This window comes from Humulus lupulus, chromosome 5, assembly GCF_963169125.1.
Source record: "Humulus lupulus chromosome 5, drHumLupu1.1, whole genome shotgun sequence".
NCBI classification, from domain to species: domain Eukaryota; kingdom Viridiplantae; phylum Streptophyta; class Magnoliopsida; order Rosales; family Cannabaceae; genus Humulus; species Humulus lupulus.
In genome coordinates this window covers 189127764-189142361 of record NC_084797.1, presented here as the reverse complement: position 1 = coordinate 189142361, position 14598 = coordinate 189127764, and the positions used below count along the sequence as shown (strand labels likewise).

Sequence of the window (14598 nt, the reverse complement as noted above, 5' to 3'; positions counted from 1 at the left end):
CTTATTGTTTCCATGTCCAAAAAAATTATAATTCACACATTACCGTACGTTACTCTTTTTTATGTTCTATTTTTGCCAATAAAAAAGAGAACATAATATATTTCTATATATATTTATACATATATATGATTGAGAGAGAATAATTAACATCCAAGCCGGCCAGAATAAAAAAAATGATCATTCTAGATAGCTTCTAATAAACCTTTCAGTGGTCTTTCAAGTTGTCTTTGCGGCAGAAATTTTCTCTGTTAAAATTGCATATAATTTTTTCTTTTCTTTTCTTTTCTTTTTCACATTAACTAAATAGGTTTCTGTTTCAATATGATCTTATTAGACTTCTAAATGCCGACCTAGTTAATATATGCTATCACGCTTCATAAAAAATAATAATAAAATTAAAATGCAAGCCAGAATAATATAGATACTAGCCAATATATGTTTGTCATTATTAATTAATATTTATTACTATGGATAGAAAGGTGTGATCAGCAAATTATCTGGGGAGCAGGAAAATATTACTATCAAGAACAAAAATAACAGTCAATTTAGTAGGGAAAAACAAAAGGCAATAAAATTAAGAGTCAATTTTTGTACCAAAATGCTCAAAGACTCTAGGATTGTACTGTCAAATCGGTCACTATCAAACAGATTACCCAATGAGTGACAATATGGATATATAAGAGAGGGGACCTCATTTTACGAGCGTTCAAGCAATTCTATTCACCAACAAAAAGCCAAATATGAAATTCCAGCAAAGAAAACGAAAGACTCCACAAAATAAAATATAAATAAAATAAACCATCTTCTCTTCCCCTAGCTATCTTTTTCCCAGTCCAAACAAATTGCACATTACTGAAATTTGGATGATTTAGCCATGTGGTGTCCCCACTTTTTCCCAATCAAATCTGAGCCGTTCATGCCACCCTCCCTTTCTCTATTTATATCACCACTCCCACTTCATTTATTTCCCCAAGTTACTCTTCCTTTTGGCAAAGCAAATCACTCCTTCCTTACTTTCCTCTGCTTACAAAGTTTTCTCTATCTCCTCTTCATAACCCATCAATGGCTTGCTTTAATATTTCCAAGGAGGTCAGCCAACCTCTCTCTCTCTCTCTCTCTCTCTCTCTCTCTCTCATATTCATTTTCATCATATATGTTTTGAAAGGTTATTCCTCCAAGTCCAAACCAATCCTATATTGGATGCCACTATGTGTGATTTTCACTTTGGGGTCCTATTTTTCCCTCTCAGAATTCCAATTTGGGGTCATAATTAAAGCTCATACATGCATTGCTTCAATTGGCAAAATTCTTTGTCATTAAATATTAGTACGTGGTAGCAAGAATTCTATTCTGCTGCCTCTATAAATCCATGTATATATGTTTTCATGATTAAAGTAGATTAATATGTATGTTTTTTTGGGACAAATGTTTAAAATTTACAAATATATATATATATATACAATATATGCAGATGGATGACTTCAATAAAGAAGAACAAGGAGAAGTGTTCACTCTTGATGGGACAGTGGACTGGCATGATCGCCCTGCAATCAGAACAAAATCCGGTGGCTGGGTTGCTGGAACTATCATACTATGTAAGCTAGCTCTTCATACAAAACTAATATATATTAATATATTATATTCACACATTATATGTGTTTTTCAGTTTCGATTTCTAGCTAGTTCCTTTATTAAAAGAAACGAAAGCACAACTTGCAAGTTAAAAAAACTCCCCTGTTTTTCATTCAAAAATATCATGCTTTTAAAAGTTGGCCGCAAAATAATATCTCCATATCCCATTATGCTCTTTTTGCTTGGTTCTCTCTACATATCTTATAAGGCTTATCATGCACTTATACACACACACATGTATATGTATGTGTATTGTATAAGCAATATATATATATGTGTGTGTGTGTCTTCTTCAACTACTTTCTTTCTTGGAACATCGTGAAGTTTTAGAGAGAGAAGTTTTATCCGAAATGAGCAAGTTTTCTTTTTTATGTGTTAGATAAGTGGTTAGAAGGTAGATCAGTTCGTAAGAGGGTGTGGTTTTCAAACTTTAATTAGGACAAGAGATAAGTGAAAATACAAGTATAACATGTGGCAGTGAAGACCAAATCCCAAGTATGTATTGCATATGTGTTACTCCAAATGATATATTAAATAGTGTTTGTTTTCATGTGCATATATATAACTCGGGCTTTTATCATCTTCAATAAACACAGCAACAACATTCACTGCATCAGGCACGTTACTTTTAGATAGAGAAAGACAAAAGAAGAGAGAGAGAGAGAGGAGAGAAGAGGCTTCTTATCTTATACTAATTAATCTCTATAATAATGTTCTTACTTTTGTTTTATAATAAGAGCTTAGATAGGGTAAGTGTGAGAAAAGCATGCATTCAATGTTATACGTACCAGACACGTAACAACACTTCTTGATTTTGCATGACGTGGGTCGCTGCCACCTGTCGTCTTCCAAATATTAATTTAAACATGTCACTCTAGTAGTAAGTTGTGTCCAGCTTACAAACTTTTCATCCACTCAAACTCATCCTATATATACTTTTTTTTAAGAAGAAAATATATATTTGTTATTTATTTAAGTCCCAAGTCACCCCTTTTGTTATAGCGTGATATTTGGTTTAAAAAAACTATATGATTACCATTGATAGTGAGTGAAACTGTGTTCTTCATTTTGGTCTTATGTAACGTATGAATTCTTGATTTTTCCGGAATTAAATGAATTATATAATAGTTTGCTAAGATAACTAAATATAATATTCATCATCCAGAGATGTAATGCAATATCTACTATACTAACACGCGTGCGTCCATATTATGTATTGGGACATTTTACTTTATTTTATTTTTGTTTTTATTTTTGGTTTATCTTTCAACAAAGCAAAACTAATATTAAGAGGAATAATATATATATATATATATATATATTTATTGTTAGGTTTCATCAAAATTTTGTCGTCATTCACCATGTTGGCCAATCATAATATCTTCTAGAACTTGACCTAATACTCAAATAACTTTGTCGAATCTAAAAGTTGTATTTTTTTTTCTTTTCTAAAAAACTTTGGAAAAAAATGGTATAGACGAAAATATTGGTCCTTTTGTCTCTTTAATGGTCCAAAAATCTCTTAGCTTTTTTAGTATTAGAATTAATAAATGGAATAAAAGGACATGACTTTCTCCTCTTTGCACTCACGCCCAATATCATACTTAGATAATAAATTAAAGACAACCTTTCTACTTTGACAGTGAAAGAATTAGTTAAAGCTCCTTATGTGGCCTCGATTGGTTTAGAGGTCACATAATAAATATTTGTGTGTTGCCAAATTGGAATGATATCATTACTAAAGTGGCATTGTTTTTTGGTGTTCTTTAATCTCCACCATGTTTGGTTTCAACCCTTTGATCTTTGAAAAGAGAGATCACATGACAAGAACATAGCCTCAATTATATAGTGGTGAGTCATGAGATTATTTCAACTTTTTTATTTGTTAAATATGGTTTGACAGATTAACATGTTCTTTCTTTCTTATGATTTTGATGCCATATAAATGCTTGTAGTTTTATGCTTGGAAGCAACTTTGAAAACGATATTTAGAACCCCTCTTAGCCCAATCACTTATGGCTAATAGGTTATCTTATTTGGTGGGAATCCTCCATTTTACTTGGATAAGAAAACATAATTGGAATTGCACAAACATTCCCTTACGTGGGTTGCCAATTAAGATAATGATTCAACTTCTTAGCATAGTGTATAATTGGAAACGCTATCTAGAATTCTTCCATCCACTGCCACTTAGATCAAAAGCCTATGATCATTTTTTGTTTTACTCTTTTTGGAAATTTGCCGCTTAAGTTAATCTTTTTGTAATGTTTCACCGTCATATTTATTAAAGCAATTTATTAAAACTCTCCAACTTTGCCTCTAATGAATTATACAGTGAATCAAGGCCTTGTTACGCTGGCGTTCTTCGGAGTAGGGGTGAATCTGGTGCTGTTTCTGACTAGGGTCTTGCAGCAAGACAATGCCAGTGCTGCTAACAATGTGAGCAAATGGACTGGAACTGTGTACATTTTCTCACTGTTTGGTGCTTTCCTCAGTGATTCCTATTGGGGAAGATTCAAGACTTGTGCAATCTTTCAAGGCATCTTTGTTGTGGTAAGTCCATCCTGTGATTTGATCTCTTTATAATATTTTTACAACTTTTACAGTGAGAAATTGATTGACGCACTTTCTTGGTAACAATTTTATTAGGCAAACATGCTCTTGTGATATACTAACACCAATTTCATGACAGGGTCTGATATCACTATCCTTGTCAACCAATCTCTTCTTGCTCAGACCTAGAGGCTGTGGAAACCAAGAAACTCCATGTGGGAAACATTCAAGCATAGATATGGCCTTGTTTTATCTTGCAATATACCTGGTTGCCCTAGGATATGGTGGGTACCAGCCCAATATTTGTACATTTGGGGCTGATCAGTATGATGAAGAGGACCACAGGGAAGGGCGCTCTAAGGTGGCATTTTTCAGCTACTTCTACCTGGCCTTGAACCTTGGCTCACTCTTCTCAAACACCATTTTGGGCTACTTTGAGGATGAAGGAATATGGGCACTTGGGTTCTGGGCATCAACAGCTTCTGCATTTGCAGCATTAATGTTATTCCTTATAGGAACCTTAAGGTATCGGCACTTCAGGCCAAGCGGCAACCCTCTCTCGAGGTTTTGTCAAGTTATCTCTGCTGCATCAAAGAAGTGGAGTGTGGAGATGCCACAGAGTGGAGAAGACTTGTATGAGGAAAATGATTCTTCCAAGAATTGCAACAGAAAGATACTCCACACCCATGGTTTCAAGTAAGCATGTCTAATATAAAGCTCATGAAACTTTAGGGTAAATCTGTTATTTTTTTATTAACCTCATTCATTAGGTTACTTGGATATGGTTAAGGTGTTAAGCCAAAAATATCAAGTGACAAAGCTAATTTGTTTCCTTCTCAATGTTTAGGTTCTTGGATAGAGCAGCATATGTCTCATCCAGAGAATTAGACAACCAACAGCAGGCCTGCAAAAACCCATGGCGTCTCTGCCCTGTTTCCCAAGTAGAAGAAGTTAAATGCATTCTGAGACTGCTACCAATTTGGCTCTGCACCATAATCTACTCCGTGGTCTTCACACAAATGGCTTCTCTCTTTGTGGAGCAAGGTGCTGCCATGAAAACTACAATTTCCAACTTCAGAATCCCCCCGGCAAGTATGTCTAGCTTTGACATCCTCAGTGTGGCAGTTTTCATCTTCCTCAATCGACGAGTCCTTGACCCTCTGGTGGGGAGACTTAAAAAATCAAGTTCCAAGGGCCTTTCACAGCTCCAAAGAATGGGAATTGGTCTTGTCATAGCAGTATTGGCAATGATTTCGGCTGGGATTGTTGAATGCTACAGACTCAAGTATGCAGACAAGGAGTGTGCTCACTGCGAAGGGTCAAGCTCCTTGAGCATTTTTTGGCAAGTTCCTCAGTATGCATTCATAGGAGCTTCTGAAGTGTTCATGTATGTAGGCCAACTTGAGTTCTTTAATGCTCAGGCACCAGACGGATTGAAGAGCTTCGGAAGTGCATTGTGCATGACATCTATATCTCTAGGAAACTACGTCAGCAGTTTGCTTGTGAGTATGGTTATGAAGATCTCAACGGAGGACCACATGCCTGGATGGATCCCCGGAAATCTCAACAAAGGTCACCTAGACAGATTTTTCTTCCTGCTAGCAGGTTTGACATCCTTAGATTTGATTGTCTATATTGCTTGTGCCAAGTGGTACAAGTGTATCAAATTGGAAGGAAAATACGAAGAAAACGACAATGATGACGATGATGACAAGGAAGACAAGAAGGAGCCTGAGAACCTCAAAATCTAAAGCAAAGGAAGACCATCACAGCCATGTTAAGGTCTATGGTAGCAAAATAACCTTATAAATTAAATAAGAGAAAAGGGGTACGCACAAACACAGGGGACACAGCTTCGTGTTTTGAATAGTTGGAGGGAAAAGAAGGGGAAAAAAAAAAGATAAAGCCCCACCTTGTGCAGTAAACTTCTCAGTTTCCACATAGCCTGACAGTCATTTTTTGTTCACAGTGAGCTGGGTAGAGTTTGTAAGTGTGTTTCAAGAGATGGGCAACTTTTGGCTTATGTCTGATTTGTTACCTCATCTTCTCAATTGTTCATTGTGCTAGCCGTAGGATTAACATGTGCTTCAGTGCACATATCTATGTATGAAATTTGCTCTTTTTAACGTTTATAGAAGTGACCCTTTCAAATGCACTTATTTATATATGAAGACTTTCAAATGCTGCTATCAGCTGATATATCTTTTGTTGGCTGACTCATGTTTTGGGGATATACCATTCTAAATTGAATCACACTAACTTTTCCATGTTCCCTGTGCCTTAACTTTTGGTTTAAGAGGAAGACAATGAAAGGAAGGCTAACTCCTGCCCTAGTAATTGTCTGATTTCTCTTTATTGTAAAAGGCAAAATGGAGAGGTTCTATGAACAACTAAACTGAAAATGGTGCAGAATAGCAAATAACTAAAGGATTAGGTATTCTGATTTCTTAAAACCCCTATGAGAAGAAGAGAGCCTTTATCTGCAAGTAACAGTTTCCCTTAAGACTCAAAATTTATCTCTGCATATACACCTCCCAACCTTATTATGCATGTGCTTGTTAAAGATCTGAGAATATCTATTGCATATCCGTATATTTCATAGGATGCAAATCATGGTGGTATCCTATATCATGTCATAACATACCTTGTTAGCTCACATTCAATGCCATGACAAGCTCAGTTACCATCACGGTTTGCTGTGAAGAATGGCACTGAGCAACCTGAGATGTTGCCCAACCCACAAGAGCACAGAGCACTGCAAGTTCTCATCATTAGAGATGAAACTTGCTCTGAAGCTTCAACCAGGATGTCATAGAAATAAGAATTTTTACAGTCAGCTGGTTAGAAATGATCATAAAGAGAATAATTTCCTGTGTCAAGAACTCCCTGTTACACTTACATATCAAGACAAATATCATATCCCACATAGCCCACAAACAGCACCCATTAGACAGTATCACCAAGCTGATCTCATAATGTTTCCCCAATTAATATTAGGAAGATCATATCAGAATAGTTGGGAGAGAAAGTAAAGTAAATGGCCGAAATTAAGTAAGAGATATGGATGGAACAAATTAGTTTAAAGAAAAATCAGAATTAAGGAGACATGATCTACACAACCATAGCATTTATAAATACTTGGGAATTATAAGGATTCTACACATGAGCTTTACAACAAGAAGGAATAAAGAATGTTGAGAATTTTATGTCCGCATAATTGATAGACTAAATCTCAATCACCATCTGTTATAAAGAAAGCTTCTACCTAGAACCCCAAATATTAAGATGTTCGCAAGATCACTAAAATATTCTTTAAATTAAAATAAGAGAGAAAACAAAAATGCATACATATATATACTTACAATTCACAACTTTAATTAACATTTTGTTTACTATCAGCCACTAAAAAATAAAACTCCTTTCCAGCACAAAATCAACTCTGGACCCTACGCACTTGAATGTGATGAGTAGATTCTGAACGCCATATTGGTTGCGCACCACTTTGGACAAGTGTGACATCCTCTCCCTCTTTCAAATGACCCCTATCCTGAAGTCCGAAACAAATAACTATGTAAGATGACGAGGCAAGAGAAATAAGAATATAGAAGTTAAACCTCACTAACCAGTAAGAGCTTGAGTGCTCTAGAGAAGGTTTCTTCAGCGTCATTTGAGAATTCCATATATATAGGCAGAACACCATGATAAAGCACCAGCCTCTGCTTAATCCTTTCTCTGCTAAGCACGAATTATCATGTCAGATAAAATATTTTGCACTTGCAGAACCGTGCTACTCTCAAATTTAATAAGCACCCAAGCATATTTTGAGTGTTGAATATATTCAATTAGCATGGGAAAAAATATGCCGTTAGTGAATATGGATGATAATTATAATAACAGATAAGAAATGGTACTTGGATGGTTTACGAAATCAGTTCAGTTCATAATTATGCATCCAGTAACTTTATTTTAGCTAAGTTGAAATCTTGAAGAGTCAAAAGATGTCATGAGCTGTGCTGGCACAGATTTTAATCCTGTTCACTTACTTTCTTTTCACATTTCTGTACATCAGGCAAAATAATGATACATTAACTACAGACGACTCCAGTGTGCCTAATTTGTCAAAAAAAATTCCCGCTAAATATATTATTTATGTTCATCTTCCTAATGTTATTTTATGCTACTTTCCCAAAGCCATGTTGTTAATAAACGCACTGTGTTAGCATACGAATCGCTGAAGAGTAATTATGAACCAAAATTACAGATAGAATTGATACATCGGAGATGAATTACATATCATTCCTCATGATAGACTTACTCATTTGTGAAGGCAAAGATTGTTGAGTAAGGCCGATAATGGCTTAGGAGTACAGCCATAGATCCTGTTCTTGTGAAAACAATAATTGGTGTATTAAGAGTGTTTGCCATTGTTGTGGCATGAAAAGCAAACATTTCACCCATGTGACTCTGTAGAAGTATGTAAACGAAGTAATCAGAAGGATTTCAGTAAGCAGTACTCAGAGCAGCTTCAACATAGACTAGCTAAATAGAGACCGATGATCTGTTGGCAAAGGCATCCAGCACCACATACCACCAACACATGTTCTTACATGGTATTTTGTGAGGCAAAAGGATGTACCATATCGCATTGTGATGACATGGGGCCTAAGGCATACGATACATCGGTGTGCCCTACTTTTTAATATTATCAATAACTTAATACATGAAACTTGTAGGTAGACTGATCTGCAGATACCTTATATGTACTCAATAGATTGGGAGGAGCAGTGCTAATTGGTAGACTTAACTCAGTCCTCAATGCCACAGTATGCATTACTTTGACAGCTTTCAATGGATATCTTTGTTATAATCACAAAATTAGACGGCAGATATGTAAAATAAAAGAAAGCAAATGACAAGACAGATAATTTGCATCAGACAAGAGGAAAAAGTCATACATAACAGATAACTCTAAAGTGTCTAAGAATCATTAACATTTTTTAACTAGAGAATACTACTATAATTAGTTTTATGGGATACACATTACTACAAAGAAAGCAAAAAATTTAGAAAACTAACTTATTTATTGAGTTTTGATAATACTTTTTCAATAGCCATTGCACATTGGAAATATATAAAGACGCCACCCAAGGCCAAATGAATTAATTAACTTACTTTCCGTGGGCAGTTTCTCCAGAAAGCATGACCGCATCAGCACCTTCCCGTACTGCAATTGCAATGTCAGAGACTTCTGCCCTTGTTGGCGTAGGATGATTAATCATGCTCTCCAGCATGTTTGTTGCTACAATAACAGGTTTCTGCATTCTCTGACACCTTCTAATTATGTCCTCCTGTACGTAACAAGGAAATTTCATTCATGACAGAATCTAAGACAAATTCAAAATTTTAACTTCAGTATTTTAAATAATAATCATTTGAAAAGATGAACTTATCATATATACATATATATATGGGCCCAAAGACATGAAAAGGAGATAAATACGCTGCATGCACTGAGAAGGGATGGCAATATATTTTCAATGATACGACATGATACATCATGAATAAAACGTTCTACGTATGGTTATTCAAACTGTTTCCCAAAGCCATAGTGTGCAGCATTCCTTGAATAAGTCAAATGATTAGCAGTTAGTCACGTCTTTGTCAGTCTACCTCAAGATGTGCCTATTTTATAAATAGCTGAGAATTATTTTCTAGCCTCACTTTGTGAATGGGTTTCCCTTTTAGTAAAGAAAAAAAATGTGAATGGGTTTGATTTTCCCCAACTTGGTCCAAGAATTGATGCATAAAAGTCAAAGCTTTTCTTATTATGCATTAATCAGCAACTAATACTTTATCAAGTAGTGTTCACAGCAAGTGAAAAGGAGTCCTTAATATTCCACCAGGAAAAGAGATTCCAAACAGAAATAATATTACTCAAAAAAATTATCGAAACCACAATATTCCAAAATCCTTTAATACTCTCAAGTATAAATGTCATCAACTTTCTCTACAACGTGCATGATATAGAAGTAATAAAAACAATAACTAAAATCCATGTCTTACCTGTAAGAGAGGAACATCCTCAATCGGAAGTTCAGCTCCAAGGTCCCCACGAGCAACCATTGCCTAGTAATAAACTTGTTAATATGATGAATAAAAAGATATGAATTCTTCTGTTCTGTAGCAGAACTGAACATGTGGTTTAGCTCTTTTTCTGTAATTCCTTTTCCTTCTCAATGTTTTGGATAAAATAATGAGAGAGAGAGAGGGGGTACGGTACCAATAATGATCACTGAAGGGTGGATAGGTGTACTAAAGATATAATCTATGACTAAATAAGCGACCACTGATTCACAAAGAGACACTGGAACTAACCCCATCAGATGCAGGAATAATTGAATGAAGATTTGGGATAGAGTCTGCACTTTCAATTTTTACAATCACGTGAATGTCTGCATTGCAACCTAGAAAAGAGATTTTAAAAAATTAGTTCTAAACAAGTAACTGAAGTCAAATAACTGGTACTAAACAAACTGATGATAGATCTTAAAAACAAGAGAAATAATATTTTACTTTTAAGATAATCTTTCAACTCATGAACCACTCTAGCATCTTTTACAAAAGAGACAGCATAGAAATCGACTTGGTTGTCCACTCCAAACTTGATATCTTCCCAGTCTTTATCTGTACAAAAGACAGATACAACAGATCATGTACTAGACTTATTAACCCCTTTCGATATACAAAAATAAAGTAAATGAAAAACTTCATATCAGCACCAAGCATTCGTTGTTACCTGTAATTGAAGGGAGATTTGCACTTTTGCCACGAACATTTAAATGACGCCTTGATTTTAATTCTCCACCATCAACTACTTCACATTTAACAGTATCATGTGTCTTCGACTTAACAACTAAAGACATCATTCCACCTAACATATAATAGGAAAATTTCAAGTTATTAAAACTAGTAGCAATAAAAAATAATAAAATAATAATAAAAAAAGATCTTACTTGTATCTGCTTTCAAATAACTTTTAACTAAAGGATGATAAAAGATACAAACAGGCATTAAAAGCCATGAGAAGAAAATATAAATATGGATATCAGACATTTGAGCTAAGAAAAAATGGCATTCTTCAGGTAGTGGTCACTGTACATCAATCAAATACACAATAAATAAGGGTCACTGTCTAGCTTAATATTGATGAATGGTACCCATATACAAATCAAAAAATGAAATATGCAACCATTTGAAACGAAAGTACAGTAGTTGCATAGACACAATTGCTTGAGCAATGCAACAGTTACTTCCACATATGACAACTAACAAAAACACTCTCAACGTACAATGGCCAATTGGCAATGTTGTATGCTTTGTCCTGGCCTAAGAAACCCTTGTTCCAACCAAACATGAGGTTAAGAATGCAATGTCATTATGAAAGTAGTCAAAGTCTCTAATACAGAGTTGCCTAATTAAGGGAAGTAAGCGAAAAATAGGATAGACTAACAACAAGAGAAATGTTCCAATAATACAGACTCAGTTTAAATCAACTATAAAAAACCATATACCGTGTTATCTATTTCTTCACAGCCAAAGTCTATTCACGTAAATCTATGCTACAGAATACCCATTTACTGGATCATTGATCTACCAACTTAGCACACAGAAGAGGTATCTAATTACCATCAACCAGTAGCATGTCTCCAACCTCCACATCATTCACAAAGGCATCATAATTCACGCTGACAATGTTTTCTGTGCTGACTCCTCTTTTAATTGTAAAATTAAATTCTTGTCCTTCTTCAAGCATTATAGGTTGAGGTAAATCTCCACTTCGAACCTCAGGCCCCTGCAAGAAGAAATTGGTTGTCTCAGACTCTCTTGTATTCATTACAACTTCACAACACATGTAAGAAAAAAGATATAAATAAATGAGGATGAGACTCTCTTCTACTGAAGACACTAATCTTAAAGGAAGTTAATCGTAAAAGGCACGATGTTTTCAACTGTCACTCCAATCATAGTTTCAGATTTTAAGACAGTGCACACTTTGTGAATATAGAAAAGGGTGCACTCTAGACTTAATATTATAGCTTGAACTTGACATCAGAAGCAAGTATTTGATTCAGAGGAGAAGAGTAAAAGAAATTATAGCAAGCACAAAATATATTAATTCTAATAACTTATCATATTTGTCATTGTTAAAACAAAAAATCATATGCTTTATATGAAACAGCTTATACTTTAATGCGGGCACTATCAATGGGCTTGTGTCATAAAGAAAAGGGGCAAACACACCTTGGTGTCCAGCATTATGGCGACGACCTTGTCATCAAACTGAGAGTTGTACTCTTTAACAAGATCAATGGTTTTCTGGTGTGATGAATGGTCCCCATGAGACATATTTAAACGTGCCACATTCATTCCAGTTTCTGCCAGTTTCCATATCATCTCACGTGTGCTTGTGGAGGGACCAATTGTACAAACTATCTTAGTTTTTCTTCGACTGTTCGGAGTCGCCCTTGCCTGGCCCATAGAGTAATATTCAATGGACTGATCATCATAAAGAGAGTACTTGTCCTGAAAAAGAAGAAAACCAAAAGAAAAAAAACATAAATTATGAATACTTCACGTTGACATAATGCTTTTTTAAATAAGAATTAACAAAACAAACAACGCATGAATAATAATATGCACATCCACTTCAAAAATTCACCATGGCATAATGTTTCCGGAAACCATGCAAGGGAAAGAATATATATACACATGTAACCTTAAAACAGTCCCTTAAAATTGTACAATTACCATATAGAGAACATTTCCATAAAACAAAACCCCAATAGAGTGAAATTAAAAACTCCAAAAACGAAACGGAATGACCAAAGTTAAAGAATCAATTAAAAAAAATGGAAACAGGCATAGCTCATCTCCGTTTACGTTATTACGAGGCTTCCCAAATTTCCAAGCAACCAAACAGCAAAAACAAACAAAGTCATAGCCACTCAAAACCAAAACCCAGAAAGGAAAGTATACATACAGGGCTCCCCGCAAGGCCATTAGGCGAGTTGAGCTGGCCTCGGTATCTCTCCTCGGCTATAGTCATGGATCTAACAGTGAATGCATGGCTCTTCTGGGCACGTTTCTTTCTGGGTCTGGATTGAAATGCAAGGAAATCGCTAAGGCGCTTGGAGGACGGTAGAAAATCAGGGGTCCTCTCGGGTTTGAGGAGAGACATTCTTGTCGAAATGTTAAGAGCCGCCATTGAAGAAGACAGCTCTGAGCAAAACTGACTGAAACCCAGAAAATATAACAGAGTTTCTCCAGACCAGAGAACGAGAAAAGGATTATATGCTTAATTTTGGGACAGAACTCAACTTAAACTGTTTATTCTGACATACAATTTTTTTTATATATTTTCTCCTAATTGAAAATTTTTTATATTTTTTTATAAGTTCATCATACAATATTATTACCCCTAATTAATAATCCAATCACATTGAAGATTGAATCATCTTCTAATCTAGTTCAATTATAATATAATTTATAATTGGAATAAATTAATTATTTTATTTTTAAAACTAAATTTTATTTACATAAATCATCTACCAAAATTTACATTTTTTTATAATTTAATTACAAAAATTACCTACAAAATTTTATTTACATAAATTAATTTACATGTCATAAAAAAATATTGTATTTCTAAAAGTAATATACCTAAATTTGAAACTTTCCCGAAATATTATTTTTTATGCTTTTCTGAGTTAAAAAAATAATATTTTTGTTACTTAAAATGTTAATAAATTACAAATTAATTACTTTTTCATGAAAAAATTTATATTTATAGCATATTATTTTATATACATTTTGGTTACCTCCAATAATTATTTTTTGAAACTTTTTATCTTAAGACGCTAATTAGTTATTTTAAAGTTATATTATGGTATCTTATTACTTAAGATACTTTTGTGTTGTCAATTAGTTATTTTTTCGAAACTAATGAATTGCAATAAAATATAACAAATTACTATATAATTTACTATTAAAAGTTACTTTTAGTATACTATACAGTAATTTTTTTTATATTCTATTTAAAAATTACCTGTTACACCCAGATTTTGAGACCAGAGGATATGACCTCGAAAACTAGACTCGTCAGGTGTGAGCTCGAAATGTATGAAGGCATTGTATGGTCCAGCTGTAAGATCTTCGAAGTAAAATGACGACCTCGATGATGTGTAACCTCGGGACGCTTTCTGAGTTCGAAGTAACACGACGTTGGGATACATCGATTATCGATCGTCTTTGAATTAAACAGTCCGAGCTTGGAAAGTGCAAGCTCGAGTGTGATAGCTTCGGCAGTGTCTATCTGCTCCGAGCATGTCCTGAAGTAGGATGGTAAGCTCGTAG

General features: G+C 34.6%; 2 protein-coding genes across 3 annotated transcripts; one reads left to right on the top strand and one right to left on the bottom strand.

The window, feature by feature from the left end:
* The first annotated feature begins 977 nt into the window (after nt 1-977).
* On the top strand, nt 978-6384 carry LOC133777953 (protein NRT1/ PTR FAMILY 7.3). Its single transcript, XM_062217718.1, has 5 exons — nt 978-1089; nt 1472-1595; nt 3968-4185; nt 4325-4881; nt 5033-6384. Exons 1-5 carry the CDS (start codon nt 1063-1065, stop codon nt 5934-5936), a joined length of 1830 nt encoding a protein of 609 aa, XP_062073702.1. The 5' UTR covers nt 978-1062; the 3' UTR covers nt 5937-6384.
* A 913-nt stretch (nt 6385-7297) lies between these two features.
* Nucleotides 7298-13568, bottom strand: LOC133777952 (pyruvate kinase isozyme G, chloroplastic). Of its 2 annotated transcripts, none has more exons than XM_062217714.1 (12): nt 13226-13568; nt 12487-12768; nt 11872-12037; nt 10982-11116; nt 10759-10869; nt 10561-10649; nt 10249-10311; nt 9358-9533; nt 8939-9041; nt 8501-8649; nt 7809-7920; nt 7298-7732 (listed from the first exon to the last, which is right to left on the bottom strand). In XM_062217714.1, exons 1-12 carry the CDS (start codon nt 13448-13450, stop codon nt 7619-7621), a joined length of 1725 nt encoding a protein of 574 aa, XP_062073698.1. In that variant the 5' UTR covers nt 13451-13568; the 3' UTR covers nt 7298-7618. The 2 variants fall into 2 exon arrangements, with proteins under 2 accessions (XP_062073698.1, XP_062073699.1); XM_062217715.1 differs by having other exon boundaries at nt 7809-7917; nt 13226-13567.
* Nucleotides 13569-14598: the final 1030 nt, after the last annotated feature.